Consider the following 27,405-nt stretch of genomic DNA (forward strand, 5'->3'; position numbering starts at 1 on the left):
CCAGATTGTATGGAGACATAATATATCCCCCGACTTCAATTTCTGAAGTGGAATCTATTACAATTTGTGCTCTTTGATTTTAATAATGGTTTGTAACTCCCTTTTGTCTTTGTTTTTTGTCTGTAGAATTTGGACTAATTTTTCATTTCTTACTTTCTTCTTCTTTTTCACTGGCTTTACCACTTGGGGTGAGTTTTCGCCGCATCCACTATCGCCCTCCATCTTCCACGATCTTGCGCTTCTATTTCCCATTGTTGTACCCTAATTCTAGATAAATCGGCTTCAACATCATCCTTTCATCTTTTTCTCGGTCGGCCTACTGATCTTCTACCATCTCTTCTTTCAAAACATACTGTCTTTAACACTCGTACCACGTGACCTGCCCATCTTATTCGGTTTGCCTTGATATGTCTAACTATGTTTTCAGTTCCATACAGAGTCACCAATTCAGCATTGCGGCGTCTTCTCCAATCCCCAGTGAATTCATCTCTTTGGGGGCCAAATAATATTCTGAGAACCTTTTTTCAAATACTAGAAACTTATTGATTTCCCGCTGGTTGAGAGTCCATGTTTCACTGCCATATGTAATAATTGGGCGAATAATCGACTTGTACAGTGTTAATTTAGATTTTCTTTTTAGCAGCTTCGATCTTAATAATGTTGAAAGGGAGTATAATGCTCTATTTTTTGCAGCTATCCTTGCTGAGACCTCTTTTTCTATGTGGTTGTCCGCTGTGATTATCGCCCCCAGGTATTTAAACTCCTTTACTACTTCGAAGTTGTGATCATTAATACTGATGCTCTACCTAACTCTTGGTCTTGGATTTTTGGTTACTACTACGTATTTCATCTTTTCTTCATTTATTCGGAGACCTAGACTACCTGTTTCCTCCTCGACCTCTCTCACATCTCTTGTAAAATGCGTGACTGCATCTAAGTCATCAGCAAACGCCAGCAACAGTTTTGATCCTTGATCAACAAATCCATCTGTCAGCTCAGCGATATTTTAATTATTGTATATTCTATAACAAAATTGAACATCAACGGTGACAAGGGGTACCCCTGCCTAAGTCCTGAATTTATACCAAATGGCATCGATGTTCTGCTTCCTATCTTTACTTGTCCATATGAGTCTGTCACGCACATTTGCGTTAATTTAACTAATTTTCTTGGTATTCACATTTTCAACATTGCTATCCACAACTTTCTTGTTATGAAATCATATGCTTGCTAGAAATCTGTGAAAATTTGGTGCACATCGCGGTAGAATTACCAGTTTTTTTCTAATATTTGTTGGATAGTAAATATCTGATCTATAGTTGACTTTTCAGCACGAAAGCCATATTGGTAGTCGCCTAGAATATCTTCCGAATATGGTGTGAGTCTCTTTAGCAAGATAATCGATAGCACTTTATCTGATGTGCTAATAAGAGATACATATTATAGCTTCGGATTTGTTCTTTGTTTCCTTTCTTATATATGGGAATTATAACGCTTCCAGTTCATTCTTTAGGCATTTTCTGTTGTTGCCATACTCTCCGAATAATGTCATTCAATTTTTGGTGTTAAAGGTTTCCTCCTTTTTTTAACAACTCTCCATTTATGCCATCATTTTCTGGTACTTTATGGTCTTTTAGAGACGCGATCGCATTTCGCGTTACATTGTATGTAACAGATTGTATTTTAAAACAAATAAAAAAATTCAATAAAAAAAACAATATAAATTGATTGAATGCTTAGAAAAGAAAAAGCTTAGATCTTGATCCAAATCATATCAGAATAATGCAAAACCTATATTGAAATTCAAATACTTTTGTTAAAACCGACACTGGTAATACCGAAATCATGATAATTCAACGAGGTCTTAGACAGGGTTGCGGTTTATTCCGTCTCTTTTTTAACTTTTGTTTAGAGCAAATCTTTACAAATGGTTAACAAGGGTACATGAAGACATAAAAGATAATGGAAAAATTATCAACAATATACGATACGCCGATGGCATGGTACTCGCCGGTGACAGCAAGCAAGATCTACAAACTCGATTGGATAAAATCGTGCGAGAAACAGAAAAGGTGTGGTATTAAAATCAACGAAAAGAAAACAAAACTAGTAATTATTTCCAAAAGTAGCCCATCCGCAAAGAAAAACATATCGATTAACGGTCATTTTATAGAGCAGAGAGGAAGATTCATATACCTTGACTAACTAATTACCAATACAAATGATCCAGATCAAGAGTTAAAAAAAGGATAGAATTGGCCAAAAACGCTTTTTTCAATATGCTACTGTTCTTTTGATCCCTAAGCTTTTTACTTGTAAAATTGTCGTTGGTCATATTTCGTTCATGGCCATCAAAGTAGACGGCATTTTTGTAGCTACCACTCCAGGTGGTAGAAAATAAGCAGAGACATTCGCTGTGTGAGATCGGCTGTTCTGTGTTTGAAAATGTATCTATCTGAGTATCTCACAAAGCAAGATCATGCAAAAATAACGCGTTATAGAACTCTAACGATACCGATTCATACACAGCGTTTGACGAATTCTGCTCTTGCGCAATATATATTTGGCTTTTCAATTCATCAAAGCGTTAGCATGCTTTTGCTAAAATATTAACTATTAGTGTAGCAAACTAAAGTGACAGTGACATATCAGAAAGAAAACTGAAGAACTTAAACTGAAGTACAAGAAGTTATATTGGTTATTAGGTAGAAGCTTACAATTTACAATCAAGAACAAGGTATTAGTTTACAAACAAATGCTCAAACCAATATGGTCCTGTAGTTTACAGTTATGGGGCTGAACTAGTGAGAATAAATATGTTTGCCTTCCAAGACTCCAAAACCGAATACTAAGAAACACAGTCAACGCTTTGTGGTATATGCGCAACAAAGACCTACATCTAGAACTTCGTATAGCAACAATTAAAGAAGAAATAAAGAATTCGTATAGCAACAATTAAAGAAGATTGTCAAGGATCATGGAAACCGACTCCAGAAAAATACAAACAGGGAAGTGTTAAAACTGTTAGATAACAAGACCTGATCCACATGCTTAAGCGCACCAAACCCTTTGAACTTGTGTGATATTGATAAATAAATAAATTTCAGTTTAAATTTGGGCATTGAACCTAGCCACAGCAGTGAAGTGTAAACAATAATTATTAGATTCTAACGTGAACCGTTGGGAATACCTAGGATGTAGAATAGGTTAAATATAAAATGTTGGTTAGTCTTAGGATTAGGTGCATTGTTAATTTAATAAATAATATGTATATATATATATATATATATATATATATATATATATATATATATATATATGTATATATATATATATGTATATATATATATGTATATATATATATATATATATATATATATATATATATATATATATATATATATATATATATATATACCGTTTTTGTTTTTTTTTTTGCAGGAAGTTTATCTATTTTTTATTATTTTTCTCTGTTTTTTCTTTAAAATACAAACAGTACAAATAAACGTTATGACCAGATTAACTTCAAAATTAATAAGTTGATTAAATCCATTCTTTGGTCAATCGGTAGTCAACAGGTTTGGCCGCCCAAAGGCCGTTAATAACTCCTTAGACGATTTCGAGATCTCGAGTGGCATATTTTCGGCTTCGAACACAATGCCCCAAAAACAGTCGGCGACAATGCCGCCAACAGCAGGAAGTTGATTATTTAGCTGGCCGGACTTCGGCCTGCTGATGTCCTGTAGGGGTTGTTTATCCCTTATTCGCCCTTTACAAATACTCTTGTTGACCCGACGCCCGTCGGAACGCTTAGCCTCAGCTGAGTCTACATTGGATTATCGCAAAGTTAATTTTGTGTTTGTTTGAGAACGTTTGTATGTTGTCTTCAATTAACTAATGTTTACATTTTATCTTCAATGAACCGATAAAATATTCTTTTTTTGGTAAATACTTAAAAGGCCTTTGAGAATGAAATAACTGGACTAAAATTAACACTATTTGTAATTTTATATAAGCAAGGGTTTGGTCTATCAATAAATTTAAAAAAAATCCTTATGATGATAACAAAGAAACGTATCAACAATATTAACTTAGATTTAAGTAATGAACGAATAGACCATGGAGAAAACTGTACCTATCTAGGAACAGTTTTAACTAATCAAATGAATTAACACGACAAATCAAAATAAGGATAGAGAAGGCTCAAAGTATATTTTAATAACATAAAACAAACTCGGAACAAAACAAGTTTGGATCTAAACTTGATTAAGCTCATTTTATTGTCTACGTTCGATTTTGTGATGGCATATCAGTATTAGAAGAACTACTATTCTGCAAACCAATGGATCTGAAAGCAACATCGCTCGCATTACTTACTACCTTAAATGATTATATTATAAACGAAGCAAAAATAGATTGGAAGAATTGCATCGGAATGTGTAGCGATGATGCTCGTGTAATGTCCGGAAAATTTCAAAGTCTACAAGCGCTTGTGAAATAAAAGTCTTTCACGTGTACATGGACATACTGTATGATCCACAGAGAAGCTCTGGCTTCCAAAGAAATGTCCACTGGAATATTAAGCTAACTACGGTTCTAGCAGTAGTTAATTACATAGATGAGATCTTTACGAACTAGAATCTTTTCTGCACTTTGTAAAGACATGGGTCCAAAACATTCAGCATTATTATTTTATTGTGAGGCAAGATGATTATCACGTGGGGAATTTTTACAACGTGTTTTAGAATTAACACATGAAATTGCCGTTTTTATCTTCTTCAAGTGCCATCTCCGCGGCGGAGGTCGGCAATCATCATAGCTATTCGGACTTTTGAGACGGCTGCTCTGAAAAGTTCATTTGATGTACATTCGTACCACTCTCTCAGGTTGCGCAGCCATGACATTCTACGCCTCCCTATGCTTCTCTTTCCTTGGATCTTTCCCTGCATAATCAGTTGGAGCAAGGTGTATTTCTCTCCACGTGTAATATGTCCGAGATATTCTAATTTTCTTGTTTTTATTGAATTTAAAATTTCCATTTCTTTGTTCATCCTTCCCAGAATCTCTTTGTTTGTGACGTGTTCTGTCCATGATATTTTCAGAATTCTTCTGTACACCCACAGCTCAAATGATTCTCGTTTTTTCATTGATGTCGCATTCAAAGTCCAAGATTCCATTCCATAAAATAAAGTCGAAAAAACATAGCACCTTGCCAACATAACTCTTAGTTCCAGTTTTAAATCCCTGGTACATAGAACTCTTCTCATTTTGTTGAAATTTGCTCTAGCCTTTTCTATTCCTATTTTTATCTCCTGATTGTAATCATTTGTGGAATCATGCATGTTTGTCCACTTGTTCGACGTTGGTTTCGTTTATTAGAAGATTCTCGTTATTTCTTTGAGTTTTCGATATTCTCATAAATTTCGTCTTCTTGACATTCATTGTTAGACCATACTCTTTTCCATACTCTGCTATTCAGGTCACCAGTCTCTGAAGATCTTCAATGTTTTCGGCTAAGATCACAGTGTCGTCCGCATATCTAATGTTGTTAATGGGAACTCCATTTACCTTTATTCCAGCTGTTTCACCCTCAAGAGCTTTTTCAGGACCTCTTCGGAGTAGGCATTGAAAAGAATTGGCGATAATATGCATCCCTGTCTTACTCCACATCTAATTTCAATTTCTTCTGACAGCTGTTCGTTAACACGTACTTTTGCTCGCTGTTTATAGTATAAATTTGATATGATCCTGAGGTCGTTGTAGCCAATCTTCTTTGATTTCAGGACATTCATTAAATGTTTATGTCGTACTTTATCGAATGCTTTATTATAGTCAGTAAAACATGCGGATATATCTTGATTGACGTCCAGGCATCTTTGTATTAGTATATTAAGTGAAAAAAGAGCTTCACGTGCCATTTTTATAAAAGAAGAAAATAGACTGAAAGCCAAGATGTTTCGATATGGTTTATTTTTGACGAAATTGAGCTACTTGGTTAACTTGTTCGAGAAACTAAATATTTTGAACCTTTAGCTTCAAGAATCCAATACACATATATTTTTATGTACACATATAAATGTTTTCAAATGTGGATTAAAAACTTGCAAGATTGAACAACACGTGAAAATTGTTCTTGTAACCATTGAATATCATTTAGCGATTCTGATAAAAAATTTTAAAAGACAATTTTTTGCCGACGATAAATTATTTTTTGGATATCCGTTTCAAAGTACACCGAAGGGTTCTCTACTGCCAAAGAAACCTTCATAGACTTCACGGCAAAAGCCGAAAACAAACAATCTTAAACCGTTTAAGAATAATAAGATAAATCCGCCTTTGAATTTTGAGCAGGGTTAAATGATGAGTTTTCTGCACACTGAAAACCAGAGCGTTCCGTATAGTATGACCGTTTTCAACATCCTACCTTTGCGAAACAGAAGTTTTCGCGGCGGCTACTTTGAGGACCAGATATAGATCGCAGCTAAAGATAGAAAAAGAACTGATAGAGTCTATTTTATATTTTACATCCTGTTTCGTTAAACTTTGCTCTGCAAAACAGGTTCACGGAAGTAACTTCATGTGTAGTACTAATAAAGTGGCTCCTTATAAGAGTACCTGTTATGTCTTTGTTAGAATTTTCTTCTGTCCCATTAGTAAGAGCGCGTCTCCCTAAAGGGACACGCCCCACAGGTTAAGAATCACTGCGTGTAATGAGATTAGGTCATTTTCTACCACAATGGAAATTAGGACAGATAATAATACTAAAGCCAGGAAAGAACCAGAAAATATACTATTAGTTTTCTTCCAGTGCTTTCCAAAGTTTTTGAATGCTGACACTTGCTAAGCTAACGCCTATACTATAAAAAAAAAAACTCTTCACACCAATTTGGGTTCGTAAAACAACATTCAACAATACAACAGGTTGGAGAGAGAATCGATGAAGACTTTGAAAATATTAGATATTGCTCAGCGGTATTCCTGGACATAAGCCAGACATTTGATAAAATCTGGCATAAAGGTCTCTTTTGTGAACTAAAACAGAATTTATCAACAAATTACTATTATATAGTTTAAAAGTTATATGTCGTCATTGTCGTTTCAACAGAAACAACTTCCAGGTAAAATATGAGAATGAATACATAAGCATACAACAAATTGGTGTCGTTGCAGATGCGGTAGTGGCATTTTCAATCACTGTTATTATCGTTACATTTGCGGTCATACAAAAATATGTTGATTTTATCGTTGCATATGCGGTAATTGCCTAATAAACAAATATTTTTCCCTTTTTCTACTACTACCACATGGTATCACATGAATAATTCTATAACCAAATTTTTGTAAGATTTAATTAATATTTACCACGTTAATAAGAGGAGAAAATTTTTACTAATAATTTTATTACGGCAAAAATATTTTGATATAAAAAGAAGCTTCTTTTGAGAGGTTAGTGGGAACATGTGCACTAAAATTGTTCTGAAGCTATTTCTTTGTGGCAACTTATACAATGTACTAGTTTAATGGGAAATAAGCCACAATTTATGTTAAAAAATTAAATTTATTGACTGATTAAAATGGTAGTTGCATCCATGCAGTCTAATATCTGGGAAAACAGTTTTGAAAGCTTGAATAACAGCATTTTCAAAATCAAGAGTCACTGTTGTTGGTTTCCATTTTCTTACAAACAGTACGTTTTCATTTTTTTGTTTGGTAGAAACGCATACAACACAGGAACAATTCTTGTTTCGTTGGCAGTGCGGCCCACATCAACATGCATTGTATATATTTATGTAAACTGTTTGGAGGAGCTCTTAAATGGACCGTCGACAAAAAAATCTGTTTTTGTGTCTAACGTTTCCTTTGCTTTCGAAGTCGAAAAACATAAAATTCTTTCTCCTTTTTCAGTGTCGTCAAAACACAAAAAACTCTGACCATCTTCTAATGTCAACATTTCCAGTGGAATATCTATTTCAACAGACGACACTGGTTCTGGTCCAACAACAGATTGTAAATGTGTAAAACTTGAACGACAAAGTGTAGACTTACGTGAGACATACAAAGGAATTTTACTCACAATCGGGTTCTTTTGTAAATAGTTTTACGAACTCTTCCCTGTAAATGTCTGGGGTTAGAATGTGTTCTTCTCGATCTCCCTTTTTTGAAATGTACGTAGCCTTTTTTACTTCTAAGAGAGCTACATTGGGGACACAGGTATGTTGGTTGACTTCGAGTAATTCCGTCAGATTTGTCTTCATCCTCCCTTTGCAGTTATGTTGACGTTCTTTTACACACCCAAGTTACAACATCTTCCTTATTTTTCCTATATTTTCAATACTGATATCCAGCGTGAATAGCAGAAGGTTTTTCCCTGGTGGTTTCAATCACTTTACAATTTTCCATTATTAAAAGTTGTTACATACTGCACTAAACAATCTCTCAAACTAACAATATACAAATAATATGCATTTGTTTTTATATTTAGATTTTGGTAATTCTCTCTCCAACCTTTATAATTAGGCAAATACAAACTTTCCAAAAATCCGTAATGAGGGGATTATTGTGGTTTAGTCATTACTGTTTTCATTACCTATTGATCAAAATATAGATAAGCGGATTAAAATACTTTAATAGGGTCGACGGGGCCTGCTAATAACTCGGGTGGTTACTATTTTACGACCTTATTGGATTTCTAGCTTTTAAGTAAAAAGTCTGATCGCAAGTGCAACGTTACCTGCCAAAGTGTTTTAAATTGGCCGCTTTTGCAACGAAAATTACCTTGACCGCATATGCAACGACCGCATCTGGACCTATTTCAACAAATTTGGGGTACCCCAAAGAAGCGCCCTATAGCAGTATTATCATCTAACTAAAATCCCAAAATAGTCTCAGAAATCCTACAAAATAACTTAAATAAAATACAATAATAAATGACAAAATGGAGAGTAAAACTAAATGAAAACAAATATTTACCACGCGTAGGGAAACATCTCGAACTGTAACCTTAAACGGTAAAGGAATCCCACAAGGTGAGGAAGTCAAATAGGTATGTAGTTCGACAGAAGATTAATAAGGAGGAAGTATATATTTACTAAGCGAAAACAAGTGGGTCGTAAGTTAAGGAACATGTATTGGTTGTTACGCAAAAAGTCAAATCTATTAACTACTGAAAATAAAATATTAATCTACAAATTCATCCTAAAACCAATATATTTTCTGACGTTCCAGATATTACTAGAAATTTCGGGATTTCGATGACATCTCGACCATTCTAGATTTTTTTAATACTTCTTCTTTTTGGTCAAAAGACTTTTTTGTACGGACTAAATCTCACAAAACTGCCGTAACAGTATATTTAGTGGGTAAAAAATCTGTCAGGTCGCAGTATGAAAAGGTCTATGACCCAAATGATGCCTTTAAAATTTCCTTATATATGTTACGAGCAATGTCCGAAATTGGACAATCCTAGCATTGTACGGAAAATTTTGTCCACTTCTAGCATTGTACCCCTTTACTGTACAATCTCCGAAATAGACATAATCGTCGGACTTTGTATAAAAGAATTGCTGTACAATGTTCGAATTTCAATAAGTAGTCATTCGTCAAAGTTTGGGAGAATATGACAGATATGGATTCACAGACATCTTCCCTATATTATAATATAGTGATGTACCTATCTCTTGAAGCTTTATAATGTTTCACTCACATTATTACTCTATTGCAGAACAAATTCTTATTATTTATATTTTGGTTTGACACAGCCTTTTATCACATTGACGATTCGAAAAAGAATAACTCTATAGATCTTAAATAGAAAATATAAAAATATCAAATAATTAATAAGAAATGTTCGATTTTTGATTTGGTGTGTCGCTTGTCAATAATAATCAAGACGAATCGATGAGCGTTTCAATAATAATTTTCAACTTTGATCATTTCGGACATTGTACAGTTTGGGGGTACAATGCTAGAAGTGGACAATAATTTCCGTACAATCCTAGGATTGTCCAATTTCGGGCTTTGCTCGTAACATATAGATATAATAATTATAGTAAGCGTTTTCATATTAAAATTATAAAAGCATTTTTATTAAAACAGAAATAACCAGATATTTTATTTATTTTCAAATATATTTTTTTATATGGTACAAAAGATCCAGTAATTAAAATCGTCGTATAAAGCCCTATTGTCAGACCATTCCGTTATAACACAATGCAATGTTTTCCTAACAAAATTTATTCGAATAATAAACTTATCATCGAAAGGAAAAACAAAGCAATTCCATTCTCGGTGAACAAATACAAAACGTTTAAATGCTAAATAGAATTATGCCATGAATATCTTAAAACATAAACTAGACGGAAGGATGACATTAAAACCATGAGCATGAATAAGTAGTGTGTAAATAAAGCTCTCTAAAGTTGACAGTTTGTTTGCAATTCCAATTAATGTTTTATTCATTGGTGTTGGATAGTGTTAACCAACAGTTCGCTACGAAAATGATTATATAAATAATTTTTTTAATATTTTGTTAAAAAAGTACCAATAGTGAGTGGATAATTTCAATACTAGTAAGATATCGTGCATCGAATAGTATTTGGAATTAATAAGACGAGATTTGTACTGGATAACTAGATAAGTTATGAACGTTATTACTGTTCATAACTAGATAAGTTATGAACGAACAACAGTCAGCATGTACCTATACCCAAAAACTGTCTATAGAGATTTGTTTTAAAACTAAAGAGAATGAAATAAGTTATACGTCAACATAGATACCTACTACACCTATCCAACTGTGTATTAACATCAAGATTTTACTAGTTCTTTTTTTTATTTCTCACATTTATTTAAAAAAAAAATGAAAATCATCAATAAGGTTTTTTTAACTGTATTCGCTCCTTGCGTGACCATGGTAGGGGTACTTTGAAACGATGCCAGAGTGCGTATCGGCGAAATGTGACAAAATTAGACCTCCCTTTTTACGCATAAATTTTATCAAAAATGTGTGCAAATACATATTGCGTATTTAATTGTGCTAATAATAGCAAAAATAGTAAGTGTAGTTTTTATAGGTTCCCAAAGATTACATATAAAGGGCGTAGGAAATTTCGACACTAAGCAGGTAGCGACTAAAATTTAATGGCAATTTTCGACACCAGCCCCAATTCCCGTTTTTATCTTACAGGTATATTCGACACCAAATAAATATAGCTGCGACATAAATAAAATACCATAATTAATTAATTTATTTATTTTAATAAAAGTAATGTGCATTTTATTTCTTTATAACTGTAATAATATCTAAATATAATACAACTAGTACCTAATTTTTGTACATTTTACCGTTAATATACTTGTATACAATGATTTATTTGCTATTATAGGAATGATAAGATACAGCTTTTATAAAATCTAACCTACGTATTTGTTGGGATCGTAGTTTATCCATCATTTTCTCCAAAAAATGCCAATTTAGCCTTAACAGTAGTATCTTTGATTTTTGCTGGTATATGTAAACTATTTATTTTGACATAAGTGTCTACTTGAAATTCTTTTAACTTTTCAATAAAAATAAAAATAGAAGGATGTGTTGAATAAAAAGAAGAATTAAATCTTGAATGAAAGGATTCACAGGCATTTGTGGTCCTCGCAATAGACGGATTCTGATTAGACCATATGTGTGGTGGAAATAGAGCGCTATCGAAAATGTAATTTCCCAGTAAATAATCTGCATATATATATCAAGTGTTGCGTTTATAGGTTTATATGACATTAAATCATAAGGAAAGCATTCTTGAACTTCTGCTGGATTTAAATAAGTTAAACCAAACGTATGCCTTAACCATTTTCCAATTTCTGAATTTGTATCCTTATATTCTTGTACCAAACCCAAAGATTGAATTTTTTTAAACCAGTTTTGGTGTAAGTGAAAACTGCATCCACTAATGTTTGCATTGTGCCACATATACAATAAAGCACAGTGAATTACTTTTTCAAAGTCCACAAATATTTCAGTTGGCTCTAATGATAATTGAAATGTTTCAAAAATCTTAGACCTTAATAAAGAAAATAAATTTTTGTATGTCATTGACAATTTGTCCTTTAACAAACAGTATGCTAAAGGAACATAATGTCCATTTTCCAAGCCATGTATAGTAAATAATTGTAGAAAATATTTGGTACTGTATGAAAATGTACCATCCATATACAAAGTTTTTAATTTACACAACAAACGAATATTTGTCTCGCATGAAAATACAATTACATTTAATTCAGGATGATTTAAAAACAAAAAACTTTCATTGCGACAGGTTTTAGGAGAATAATTACTAACCGCGTTATGGACTTCTGATATGCTTCTTGGTAACGGACCTGGTAACAGTTTACGGCGACAGTTGTAAATGTTCTTTCTTATGCTAGCTATGTCAGGAACCGTCAGCAAATTGGCATCACACTCAGCAACAGCAGTTCTTGTAATTTTGGCAGGCTTTTCCGATATGTTCTCTTGGGCTTTTCTTTTACATGCATTGGTTACCATCTTTACTTCAAGCTTTTTTGGATCGGCTTCATGATTATGTACCAAATCACTTCTTGTGATGGTGAGGTCCTCACAGCCTATTGTAAACACTTTTGCGGAACACTTAGTGTTTCTTTGGATGCAGCGCCAAAATATCTCGCCGCTTTTTAACACTTTCTATTTCGAGAACGAATGATGCTCCACCACTAATAAATCTCGACCACGGGAACTTTTTATCAAACTCATTTTTTAAATATCCGTATACGTGCACAAGTCAACGTCAAACAAGAAATAAATTACAACTGAAATAATTTAGTCACAAGTACACAAGTGCCACGCCCCCCGCCGTGACAATAAATATTGGGAAAACCCGCTTGTCCTGCTTGGGTGCAAATGTCCATCGCCGCTAATTACCTACCTACCTGCTTTACGCCGCGGTGTCGAAATTTCCTATAATAAAATTTGACCCTTCGATTACCCCAGGTACAAAGACAATTTGGTGTCGAAAGTTCGCCCGCCGCATATAAATTAGAGAAAAGAAAAAGATGGATCCGTGTTATTAGTATGAAAAAGTAATATCACATAACTTCATTTTTATGCAATTGAAATAGGAAAAATTTAAATAATTTACCTTAAATGATATTTTATAAGGCTTCAAGCTAACTGCAGAATGCCTGATGACTTCAGCTTTTATATCATAACTTTTACTATTACTGTTTTTAAATATATTATGCTCTTTCACGTGAAAAACTTGATTTGCCAGTACTAGATTTTTCCCTTTGTTTTCCGTTTATGATTGAAAAGATATATTATGATGAATTTTGAGAAACCCAGTTTTTAATACTACATTTATTTTGTACATAAACTGAAAAAATATAATTAAAAAGTTAATTATTAATAATTGTCAATTGCGCATATATTTAACAATGTCAAACATATGTCATTAATGTCATATGTTTAACTTGAAAATTGGTAGGTCCAAAACTGTCAGATGAAGGCGGTAGGTGTTGCGTCAGTCACGCACGGAGCGAATATGCCTTCGTATCAGAGCAACATTAGGATATATACAGTAATGTACATAGTTATGAGAAACATGCAATTGAAAATTTTACGAAACACTTTAGTCCTTTAGCTGTTTTATATTTGAATAGATTTACATGAAATTTTGTTTGAATTCATAAAAAAAGTGAAAAGTAATTGGAAAAAAGTTACTTGCCCTACACTGTTGCCCTAAATAATTATGTTTTTTAACAATTTCCATAAATTTTTGCTATTTAAACTTGTATTGCACTCCTCTTGCATTTCCCTTGTAAAGCTTGTATATATCGCTTAAATTAAGAGATCCCTTCAGAAATTCTCTTTTTGTGGAAGTCCTACAATACTGGGAATCTTTTGTTGTAAAACTATTTATGTGTTTTATTACAGCATTAACTAAATTTTGATCTGGTTTATTAGCATGATTTGCTTGCATCTTTTTTCGTTTGTAAAATTCCAAATTCATTATTTTTTTAAACAGTATGAATAGAACAATTGGAAATATTTATAGAATTTTGAAGAATAATTTGCAGGCTCTAACTTTTCTACTATTAAGGTTAAAAAAGTATGCACATGTATAGACTTTCTTTTTGTATTGTTTTCCAGGATTGTTTGACATTTTTTTAATACTCCGAGATAGAAATTTTCTCATCAGCGATTCCAACCAGCAAAATGGTAGCAGGGATTACATATCTCTTGTCTATTAATTTCGGCAAACTTCTCATAGAATTTAAAAGAGTATTTTTGACCACAAGATGGCAGTACAAATTTCTTTTTATGCAGCTTACCTAATCTGGAAACATTTTTCTGACAGAATTGATGTTTTATTTTTTTACGTTTCTTTTCCATGACTCCATACTCCATATGTTTCTTCTACCGTTCTCTACTTTTGGGAGGCTGATTCATTTCTTCTGTGTCCTCCAAGATTTTTTCATATTCATTTACGGCTTTTTGAATACTTACTTTGAGATCGACTATTGTACTTGTGTTAAATGATCAATCTTTTTATAATTGTTTATCTATTCATCAATAGGAAAGAAATCAGGATCTTGTACACTATCGTCGGCTGAATTTTTTTTTCCACGTTCTTGAAATCTGTATCTAACTCCATTTGGAACAGTTTGTTCCAAATGAAGTTCAGTCAATTTGTTGCTTTCCAGTTCTTTTAAGAAAATTTCATTTTGCTTACCTATAGGAAGAACAGGTGTTAAACAAGATAAAACGGACGTTTCTATTTCTTCGTCAAAGTTTTGGCTTTCCAACTACTGTACTATATTTTGATTTTTCGATGTAGATGGATTAGCTTTAATAACAGCATCTAGAACAATACATAAATAATTACAAATAGTACCTGTGCTTAGTCCTAATAAAAATTATACTTCAATGGAAGTAAAAGCTTATGCATTTCCTTAAATGAGTACGAAATTTCTAAAGCGGAATACTTTAACTTTTAAATTGGCTGAATTATTTTAGTCTTAAGATACACCTTTTAACATGAACGTAAACTATTGTACTGAAGATAATATTGCGACAGCAAGCCGGATAATATAAGCAAAGGCAAATCAGCAATAACTTCATAGAAACAGTAGGACGTGCTTAAGCTACACAAGGATATGTACTATTGTGAAAAAATATTTCACTTTTCATTTATCTTAGTTAAATAATAAAACACTGAAAACTTTTATTTTCAACACTTCAACAAAATTTATTTTAAATTATTATCACTACAGCTGTTTCGGCCAGAGCGCCTTTCTCAAATGATCTATTTTTGGTATGTGTTTACACTTTATAGTCTTTAACTAAATAAGTTGAGGAGAAGAGAACTGTTTGTCTCCAGTTGGTCATTCCGAATTATATCTGTATTTGCTTAAAGCCTTTATTTTGAATGTCAAGAATTTGAAATTCGTCATTAAAAGAATGATTATGACAGAAGTTGAAGTGCGTACGTAGAGTCTGTTTTTCTATTATTGAAAGCCCTTGTATGTTCTGCTATACGTTTGGTAAAAGTTCTACCAGTTTGACCGATGTAAGTTTTTGAGGCACATTTAAGTTTGTATACACCGCTATGTAATTGCTTCTTCTTTTGGCTCTTGTTGTCCTTTTGCCTAAGTTGTTGTTTGTTCTAAAGGTTGATGATATTCCTTTCTTTTTTATGTGTGTGGCTATTTTTGTTGATATTTTGCCTGTATATGTAAACGAGTACTGGATTTTTTCTCTGGTGGTGGAAAAACTAATTTCAGGTCTTTCTTATGTAGTTTTTGATTTAAAATTTTATTTATTATATGTTCGTTGTAGCCACTGTTTACTGCTATTTGCTTAATAATATTCATTTCTATCTAGAACCTATTTTTCGACATTGGAATTTCTATTAATCTATCTAAAATGCTCTGGTAGGTAGCCAGTTTATGTTGTGTAGAATGGGATGATGATTTGTGTATAGTCGTATCAGTATGGGTAGGTTTATGAAATACGGAGAACTCATGTTTGCTTTAAGTCTGGTAATTTTTAAATCTAGAAAATTTATGGATTGATTCTGTTCTGTTTCTATTGTGAATTCAATGCACAAAACATCTGGTTTTAATCATGTGTTTGCAAAATAAAGTATTTCCGAAATATATACAACTCAAAACAACCCATCACTTATTCATATTTTTTTTTATATATCCTACTGTTGCTCCACTTAAAATTTTAACATCGTATAAAGTTATCTACAACACGGTGATCTAAATTATATAAAATATAAAGGGTTCTCAGCCATATATTTAGTGGCTTTAAACATATTTTACAGAGCAACAGCAATGAGGATGGAATATTTATTCCAGAAACGTTATGTGATTTCGCCCTTAAGGGTCCCTTTAAATAAATATACCTTTTATAAAAGATTTTTTACTAAATTTTTTGTGATATATAGTATACTACAGGAAATTAACTTTGTCCTTGTGAATTAAAAATATTATTAAACAAGTGCCATTTGTCAACTTTATCAAAGACAAAGATGACCCGAATAATAGACATCACGATTACCACATTAATGAGAATATAAGAAAAATAATTAAAGTAAAAATAGCTTTATGAAAAAAACTATTTAGTCTAAAATCAAAGATGATAAAACCCAAAAATAAGGAGGAGAAAAAAGGAATCTTAAAAGAAATAAATAAAGAATAAAAGCAGACCTGTCATAACCTATAAAATTAAAAAGGTGCAAAACAGAATCTTCAGAGTCTGCGAAAATGTTTACTTAGAAAACAATTTAAAAAAAAATTGAACTAAGAATTATGCAGGATAAAAAACGGGAGACCTATAATATGAAACGTCTACAAGATGGCAAAATGCAATCCCCAAATTTAAAAATATTAATAAAAAAAGGAAGTTATAAAAGTTAAAAAGTTAAGATAGGTCAAGAAAAAGAAGCGTTTCTACGGAAGAATTATCAGAATTTAATGGATCACAAAAACTGCACAGAGTTATACAACGGATATTTTATAGAGCCGTAAGAAACAACTCAAAATGGAATGGACATGGACAAAAGCATATATGTATTATTATTTAGGAAAGAGGCAAGATATAAAGCGACACAAAGAGATAATTATAAATCGAAGAGAGAAGTGTAGGATAATCGTTGTGAAGATAGACCGAAGTATGATGCCATAATAGTGAATAAACATTTGAAACGTAAAATAAAATTCAAAGTGAAATCTAATATTACTAACTTGTAGCTGCTAGATGGGACATTGAGTAGTTGAGACATACATCTTTTAACTAGACTCTTCTTAGTAAAATATAATATTAAAATATTTGATTGCAGTATTGTATTTTTTAGTAAATGTATTTATATAATTTCCAAAAAGTTCCAAATTGAGATAAAAAGCAGAATTTAGAAAATAGTCATCACAACAATAATGACATGAGCGGCAGAAACATGACCCGACACAGAGAGTTCAAAAATAATGCTAGAACCAGCAGATAAGAAAACCACAAGAAAAATTGATGGTAGAACACTATGTAAGACTACGAAAACGATTAAACGACAAATTACTGGAGGCGAATTAAAAAACAAACAGTTATGTCTACACAAAAAGAAAAAAAAACGAAGAACAGTTACCATAGAAATCTAAATGTTCTACCTCATAGTGCCAAAATCCTTATTATAATACACGTAAAATCTAAAATTTAACACGGTAGTCAACAAAGCGTCTTGTTTCAGTTTTCATAGTGCTCTCAGGACTCACCAGTAACTTATTACTATCAGTAATTAACAACACTGTAATTAGTTTGTGCCTAGTAGGGCATATGCAAACTGAATTGTGGTGATCAAAGTTTCAATCCTTCTTTACTGTCTGTTCTCTGACTCTGCAAATACGAAGTAGTCTTTGTATTTTCAATAAATCGAAATATACACTATTTGTTATTTTCAGATCCGTGGGTCAAATGTGTGACGGCGGATTTAGTGCCGCGGAGGGGCTTTCAAGAATGGCTTCCTTAGGTGGAGCCTCCTTGGGAGTCCCGCAAACCTTACAATCGGGACAAGCCGCTAAGAAGCAAGAAGATCATATTAAAAGACCCATGAACGCTTTTATGGTTTGGTCAAGACTGCAGCGACGAAAAATTGCACAAGAGAATCCGAAAATGCATAATTCGGAGATTTCAAAAAGGCTAGGTAAGTAGATTTGTATTTTTAAATGCTTCTTTCTTGGTTTCAGTCATTTTGATAACTGAATGATGAATGATGAAACAATAATTCAGTCATTTTGATGTGATATAAAAGTCTGCAATAAACAAAAGATAAAAGCTACATCTCAACACTAATATTGCCAGTTTTGTTTATATTAATATAAAAAGCAATATATCATACTGGAATAATTCTGAATAATGGCTGTATTCCTGGAATACATATTACAAGCGTAATAACTAATACTTCTTCTTCTTCTTCACTGGCTTTACAACTCGGGGTGAGTCTTCGCTGCATCCACTATCGCCCTCCATCCTCTACGATCTTGCGCTTCTATTTCCCATTGTTTTACCCAAATTCTAGATAAATTGGCTTCAACATCATCGTTCCATCTTTTTCTCGGTCAGCCTACTGATCTTCTTCTACCATCTGGTCTTTCAAAAACACTGTCTTTAACACTCTGTCGTCCTCTGATCGTATCACGTGACCTGCCCATCTTATTCGGTTTGCCTTGATATGTCTAACTATGTTTTTAGTTCCATACAGAGTCACCAATTTAGCATTGCGGCGTCTTTTCCAATCCCCTGAGAATTCGTCTCTTTGAGGACCAAATATTATTTTGAGAACCTTTCTTTCAAATACTAGAAGCTTATTGATTTCTCGCTGGTTCATGTTTCACTGCCATAATGTAATAATTGGGCGAATACTCGACTTGTACAGTGGTAATTTAGATTTTCTTTTTAGCAGCTTTGATCTTTAGATGCTCCATTTCCCGAAGCTATCCTTGCTGAGACCTCTTTTTCTATGTGTTTTTCCGCTTGTGATTATCTCCCTAAGGTATTTAAACTTCTTTAATACTTCGAAGTTGGCATCATTAATACTGATGTTCTGTCCATACAGAGTCACCAATTTAGCATTGCGGCGTCTTTTCCAATCCCCTGAGAATTCGTCTCTTTGAGGACCAAATATTATTTTGAGAACCTTTCTTTCAAATACTAGAAGCTTATTGATTTCTCGCTGGTTCATGTTTCACTGCCATAATGTAATAATTGGGCGAATACTCGACTTGTACAGTGGTAATTTAGATTTTCTTTTTAGCAGCTTTGATCTTTAGATGCTCCATTTCCCGAAGCTATCCTTGCTGAGACCTCTTTTTCTATGTGTTTTTCCGCTTGTGATTATCTCCCTAAGGTATTTAAACTTCTTTAATACTTCGAAGTTGGCATCATTAATACTGATGTTCTGCCTAGCTCTTGGTCTTGGATTTTTAGTAACTACCATGTATTTCGTCTTTTCTTGTAATAACTAATACTAGAAGGTCGGCCTAGCGGCCTAGGCTTTGAAAGTCCCTAGTTAGGAAATGTGTCACAATGGTGTTAAAAATAGTAGTTTAATTTAATCCTAACTGCTTAACATCTCATCTGTTAACACAATGAACGGTGAGTTTAAGGCAAAAGAGTATAAACTTTATAGAACTAGTAACCTAATGAACCAAGTATTGTAAGTCTTTCTCCCAGCACTTCTTGGCCGTATTCATAACAAAGTAATAAAGTGGTTTTCAGTGGGAATTTAAAAGTTCATAGGTAGATTTTAACGCATTTAAACGCCTTTTAAAATTATGAAACTACGGAAAGCAGCAAACATTGACATCAGTAATGTAATGTAAATTCTCTCTAAAACTGTAATCCCCAAAAGAAACAAAATATAAAATTTTTATGTAAAAGACACTCATACAAGCTGCAAGAGGAAGTATAAAATTCGATGAATTTATCATTAACACAACAATATTACCGGCATGTCCAGAGGATAGAAAATACAAAAATCCCAAACAATATTAGGGAATGGGTTCCACCAAACCGCAGAAGACTAAGAAGACCTTAAAAAGTCTGCGGAGAAGAATATCGAAAGCAATATCCACAAAAGGTAGACTCCAGGCTAGTGTGGAAATACCGAAAGAAGCGTAACACACTGACAAAACATAACAGTGTTATACTGGTATGGGTTCCAGGTCATCGGAAATATACCACAATGAGCTTGTCAGAAGAGAATTAGCTACAAGATACTAGTTAGTCCAGAGCTGCTAGTAAGAGTGCCAAAATTTACTATCTGCGCCCAAAACAAGCCTGGATTCGAATGTAACAGACACTTTCTGGAGACCACCAGGTGACTCCAAAACATACGATACTCATCCACTAGACTGGTTCAGTATTCCAAAATTCTCGAATGAGTACCATACATGAATGAAAAATGCGCAATCAGCCATTTGGTTACTGCATAACCGGGTTATTACAGACGAACCTCAGAAAAAAATGTACCACTCCAGTGATTAACCAGTATTACCATATTCATACACAAAAAAGGAAATAGTAAAAATATATATCGTACAATCACTTTGCGTATCACAATTCTTATCAAGGATATTTACCAATGTGATTAATACAAAATACATAACCAGTGAAGAGCACCAAGGCTCATGACAAAATAGATCAACAACTATTGATGCTCTATTAGTCGCCAGGCAGATTAGTGGGAATTATTCTTCTTGCAGTACCGTCTCCTATCGGAGGTTGGCTACCATCACAGCAATCTTTACTTTGTTGGCTGCAGCTCTGAACAACTGTATTGAACTGCACCCATACCACTCCCTTAAATTTCGCAACCAGGAAATCCTCCTACGTCCCACATTTCTCTTTCCCGAGATTTTTCCTTGGATTATGAGTCTAAGCAGAGAGTACTTTTCTCCTCTCATTATGTGGCCCAGATATTCCAGTTTTTTCGTTTGTATGGTTTTTATGACTTCGCATTCCTTTCCCATCTTCAGCAGAACATCTTGATTTGTTACTCTTTCTGTCCATGGTATTTTCCACATTCTCCTGTAACACAAAATCTCGAATGCCTCAATGTTTTTGATGTTTATCTTTTTCAGTGTCCAGGCTTCCATGCCGTACAGCAGAAAGGAGAAAACATAGCACCTTAACATTCTCGTTCTTAAGTTTATATTTATGTCCCGGCTGCATAGGAACTTTTTCATTTTGACAAACGATTGTCTCGCTATCTCTATTCGCCTCTTGATTTCTCTTCGTCTGGTCATTAGTATCAGTGAAGCAAACCCCTAAATATTTGTAGGACGTAACTCTTTCAACTGGCTGATTATTTATAGTTAAATTCACAACGGTGTATAGCTTCTTTGTTACAATCATGAATTTAGTCTTTTTGATGTTCAGTTTTAGACCATACTTTTTGGTATGGTTGTTTATGTTTTCCATCAAAAACTGTAAATTTGCTAGGTTATCTGTTACTATTAGCGTGTCATCAGCGTATCCTATATTGTTAACTCTACGTTAATGTTCATACCAATGTTTTGCTGTTTTGTTAGTGAGAATGCATTGGATTATATAATGAGTAAAGCTCATTGATTATCTCTCATACATCTAATAGGCTACTCAGCGTGAGATACCACATATAAATAAATATATCAGTTGAATTTTAAAGCAATTTGCTTAAAATAATTTCTGAAATTAATAGATTACTACGTAAACAAGCAGTGTAACAATCTTCTGCATTAGAAAGTAGTGACTTGTAGCAAAAATGCTGGTGATGAGTTAGCCTATTTGCGGTGATGAGTTTACGGGTCTTCAAAGGATGCCGGTGATTAGTTTGCTATATCTTAGAGGTTTGCTATATCTCTATAAATTGATGGAGTTTGTACACATCCTTGTGTTTGTATTCTTGCCTTAACATGTTACACAATGAATAAGTAATCATTAAATAAAGAAAAAGTAAATAGTAAAGATAAACACATTTAAGACAGATGTAGGAAGGATGGTCTTTATGAGTTATAATCTAATTTTAAAGCTTTAAGCTTGTACAGATGTACATTTTGGTTTGTTAATTCCCATAATCAATTATTATACTACAATAATTTTCTAGACGTAGAAAAAACGACAAAAAATTAAAAATGAATTTAAATTAAAATAATTATTTTTGGAACCAGGTAGTCACATCATTTAAATATTTATATAATTAAAAACAACGTAAACTCAACCAAACAGATAAAAAATTAATAATAAAAACGCGTTATTCTAGATTTTAATCCTTTTCGTCCATTATAATATAATAAAAACATCGCACCTGCTAGACTCTAAAACCCGTGAATGCATAAAATGCCTTTAGTGAGTCGTAATGATAAAATTATCGGGAAGGCTCTAATTGGTCTGGGTATCTTGTGTTTGTAAAAAGAAGTTTTTAAATATATTTGTCCGTTAAACAGTAGTAGACAACGTCTAAAATGTTTGTTTATATAAGGGCGCCAGGAGATTTGTTTGGCTTGGCTACTGGGAAATGAACTACCACCTTACACGTATTTTGTTTTAAATCTGTGTAGTCTTGGTTATTAGAAAACAGCAGTTAATGTTTTCTGCAAATAATAGAGTTGGTATTAAATCTGTAAATAATAATGTCTTTTCAGCAAGATAATTATGTTACTTATATATTCTGTGACAAGACAAAATTTCAGTAATATACAAGTATCAAAATGAAAAAACTAAAAAAAATTGTTTACAGCTAATTATATAAAAATATAATGATAAATAACTTACCATATCCACATTTTTTTTATTTGGCACAGGCAAGGGCCATACAGCCAGTCACAACAAACTAAACATGTTATAAACAACAGAAAGAAAATTGTCTAGTATAATCTTCTTCTTTTAGTACACTGTGCGATTATCGAAAGTTGGCGATCATCTGTCTGTATCTGTAGAGTAGGGAGGGCGAGTTAAGTTTCACAGCACTTAGGCCACAATTGACCCATTGTGCATCCTCCCAGGGAGCTGTCACCCTTAGCTCATTGTCCATCCTACCATTTCTAGGAAGGTGGACAAGTCACCAGGAGACATCTCTCTTATGTGGTCAGATGTGGGCCAAAACTCGCCGAACGCGTACTCTCGTATTAACGATAACTCTGGGCATTCACATAGGACATGCTCTACAGTTTCGTCTTCTCGTTCACACTTCCTACATAGAGGTGTGTCTGCTAGCCCGAGTATGTGGAGTTGTTTGCTTAGTTGACAATGACCAGTTAAAAAACCAACTGCCAAACGTAGATTTTTCCTGGTAATTCCCAAGTACTTCTTTGATGTTGACTCTTCAAGGTTACTTAGTGTTACCCAGGCAAGTGTACATCCTTTCCCTTCTTCCTATCTTTTTACGGTTTGCGTATGGGAGTGACATTTGACAATTTCCGCGATTGTTGTAGTTGACCAACCAAAAAGATCCCCAGGTCCTAAGAGTCTTAGGCCTGCCGCCTTCCTAGATAATTGGTCAGCAATGCGGTTGCCTTTATTCTTATTGTGTCCTTTAACCCACCTCAGGATGATGGTATTACCGTGCAGATCATTACAGTTTTTCCTGCTATACCTTTTTGGGTTATCTCTTTTGCGGCTATGGAGATACCAGTCAGTTCTGTCTGAACTACGCTGGCATTTTTGCCCATACCCCACTTTATTCTTAGGTTCAGTGATCTGGAGTATATCCCGCATCCTGAGCCTTCTTTAATTTTGGAGCCATCGGTGTATATGCAATAGGCATTTGCCACGTTTGTCTTCATACACTGTCTTGTTTTAATTTTGTAGGGTTTGTTAAAGACAAACTTTGGTTCAATTGAGTCGCAGCCTGCCTGTAGTACTAGTAACGCATCCAGCTCTCCCCGCCAGAAACGAGTTTTCAATTGTCCAATTCCTACATCAAGGTTTGCACCAGCTGAGCGCAGTCGCATCATTGTCACTAGAGCCATCTCTTTGACATATATATCTAGAGGCGTGATGCCAATGATCAACTCCATTGCAGCAGTTGGTGTTGTTTTCATGGCACCTGTTATATTTATGCAAGCCATCCGCTGAATATGGTTTAGTTTGTTAATCGCTGTTGCCTGTAGCACTTTTGGTACCCAAGCAATAGCTCCGTAAGTTAGCATTGGCCTAATGACAGCGGCGTAGACCTAGGTGATTACCCTGGGCGTGAGGCCCCAGGTGCGTCCGACCGTTCGTCGACACTGCTCATAGGCAATATATGCTCTTTTAGCTCTACAATCTAAGTGTGATTTCCATGTTAACTTCCTGTCAAGGGTAATACCAAGGTACTTCACCTCGTCAGAAAAATATTGGCGATCATATTGGCAATAATAACTTTATTTATGGCAACTCAAAACAGATTGGCGGATGTCTCATGATACCACTCTCAGAGATTTCGGAGCCAGGATGTTCTTCTTCGGCCTGGCTGCTTCTTACGGTGATCTTGCCCTGTATTATGAGGTGTAGGCGGTTATACCTCTCTGGATGTCTCATTACATAGCCAAGATATTGTAAATTTATTGTTTTTGTTATTTCTGCTATTTAATCAACCCAACTTGTCATCAATATTCGTCTGTAAATCCGCATCTCAAAGACCTTAAGTTTTTTGTTAATGTTACTGTAAGAGTCCCGCTCTCCATACCATCAGCAATGTGGAGAATATGTAGCAGAGTATTAATCTGATTTTAAGGTTTAATGTATTAATAAGAATTTTCTTTAGTTTATAGAAGACGACTCTGGTTTTTTCAATGCGTATTCTTATTTCTTTCTTTATATCTGAGTTATCGTTAATACTGGGGCCAAAATAGATGATATTGTGGATTCTTTCTAACTCTATTTCATACGCTCTGATGTTCATTGGTTATAAATCTATTTTGCAGACAACCATAAGTTTTGTCTTAGAAGTGTTAAGCTTTTGCCCATATTCAAAACATGTTTAGGTCACCTTGTTTATAAGTCGTTGCATCTATTTTTCATTGGATGCAATCAGTACCTTGTCGTCTGCATATCTGTGATTGTTGACATTAATCCCTTTCATATTTTCGTGTCTGCAGTTTCATTTAAGGCTTCTTTGAAAATAATTTCAAAGTAAATATTAAAAAGTAAACGCGATAAAATACACTCCTGTCCTACTTCACGCCTTTCCACTGTTTCCGTCATATTCTCACCAATTGGTATGTTCGTACATTGATGCCAATACAAATTTTTGATAATACGAAGATCTTAGTTATCAATTCCCACGTGTTTTAAGACACCCATCAGTTTGTCGTGATTGACCAAGTCAAAGGGCTTTTCGAAGTCTCTAAAACACATATATACTGGTTTTTATATAGCCCTACATCTTTGAACCACGACCTGCAAACTGAATAATGCTTCTCTGGTTCCAAGGTTGTTTCTGAAACCAAACTCTGTTTCGCTTAGTTGTATTTCTATTTTGTTGTAAATTTTCAAGTGCGTTAATTCTAAGAAAATTTTCAATACATGGCTCATTAGACTTATAGTGCGATGATTGCTACATTGGTTAGCGTTTATTTTTTTTTGATATCATTACAAATTTTGATCAAATAAAAGGCAGATATCGAGCACAGTTTTATTAATTAAAACTTGCCCAAGTACTTTCGCTTCCTATAGCATCTTTAGGGGCATCTGAAATAAGCCAAGAAACATTTTTTTAACTGAAGACATTATATTTTTATGTGATTAACGGTTTAGACTTACTTCGTCAATTTTGGCCTATCCAATAATTAAAGAATGTTATAAACATAAAATTGTACATCACACTAAACTACACAAGGACAAACACTAAAAGCCTATTATTTGTGATTTAAAGTGTTTGTCCTTGTGTAATGTAGTGTGATGTACAATTTTATGTTTATAACATTCTTTAATTGTTGTATAGACCAAAATTGACGAAGTAAGTCTAAAACGTTAATCACATAAAAACTTTTATCAACCATCAACTTATCGAAGTTAATGAATTTCTTCAGCTAAAAAAACGTTTCTTGGCTTATTTCAGATGCCCCTGAAGATGCTCTAATAAGCGAAAGTACTTGGGCAATATTTAATTAATAAAACTGTGCTCGATATCTGCCTTTTATTTGATCAAACTTCATCGAGCCATCAACCTTATATCAAATCATTACAAATGTTGACAGTAGCTAGTCTGTTGGTATGTTCCCTATTTGGTATATTTTATTAAAGAGCTTTATAAGAGAATGTTTGCCTTATTATATTATGTAAGGGTATGTACCAAAAAGGTAGCTGAATTAATATTGGTAAATATTAATTACTTAATTTTTGTAGTTCCTTTTTTGATGTATCGCCATATCAAGAAAATTGTACAACTAGTAAATAAGACATTTCGCCTATGTGCGTCTGTTTAACAAATGTTTTCAAGTGAGCAGTATCATCGAACTTTTTACCATTTTAAAGAGTTTTCTGTTTAAACTACACTCAAACACATGGTACCAGCGTTAACGCCCTGTTGCTAAACATCAGACATTTGTTTGTCCGTGCACACATATCTGTGAATAATCACACTCTTCAAACAATTAAAGGCTCATAACAGATGTTGTTTTAACAACGACATTGTTATCTATCTCATTCGTACCTATGCAAACATTGGTGAGCCTCCTAATGTTGTTCCAATATTTTTAGATGCACTAGAACGGACGCGGACGTTTGAAATTCATCAAGAACAGGGATGTATTAAGTTTTGAATTTTTAATAGGTTCTTTCGAGATGTTCTTAATTAATTCAGTAGAAATTCTGGCAGTTCATAATTTTTGTTTTTAATACTATTATTCAATGATTAGTTCAGTTATCGATTTAGGTACATGTTCTTTGTCTTTTTTTAGTTATATCTTCTACAGTATATTGTGAAGATCTGATATAGATCAAGTAAGCTAGGACTTAGCGTGTTCCTGCTCTTATTTATAAATAATAATATTCATAAATAATAATCTATTTATTTCCCTAATAAATTTTTTTATCTTTTTTACCGTAAATATAGGTGACTTTTATATAATTAACTATTCCCTTTACGGTAATTCCTCGTCAACTGTGCAAAGTAAGTCAGGGGTCCCCAAGACGTATGCTATACTATAAAATATGATGATTGACCGAATTTCAACCTTCTAGGTCTAAAATAATGGTCTATATGGGTAATTAAATTTTTTCCAAGAAAAACGTTTTTCCCGTTTGTTATTACTTTTTCTTGCGTGGGCTCTTGATGCTCAAAAAATATCCAAAAATACATTTTCGATGTAAAATGTTTCTCTGACCATAATTCCGGTGTTACAATAATTAACCGAACTACCAAGGTAAATTCGGAA

The 27,405-nt window shown here is 33.5% G+C and overlaps 1 protein-coding gene across 2 annotated transcripts in view; it reads left to right on the forward strand.

The window, feature by feature from the left end:
- The window catches only part of LOC140441680 (uncharacterized), a 198,634-nt gene that overhangs the window by 8,492 nt on the left and 162,737 nt on the right, over positions 1-27,405 (forward strand). For both annotated transcript variants that reach the window (XM_072532550.1, XM_072532551.1), the window contains exon 2: positions 17,968-18,209. In XM_072532550.1, the coding sequence (XP_072388651.1) occupies positions 17,968-18,209 (242 nt within the window). The remainder of the gene's footprint in view (positions 1-17,967; positions 18,210-27,405) is intronic.

Source organism: Diabrotica undecimpunctata, chromosome 5 (assembly GCF_040954645.1).
Source record: "Diabrotica undecimpunctata isolate CICGRU chromosome 5, icDiaUnde3, whole genome shotgun sequence".
Classification (NCBI taxonomy): Eukaryota; Metazoa; Arthropoda; class Insecta; order Coleoptera; family Chrysomelidae; genus Diabrotica; species Diabrotica undecimpunctata.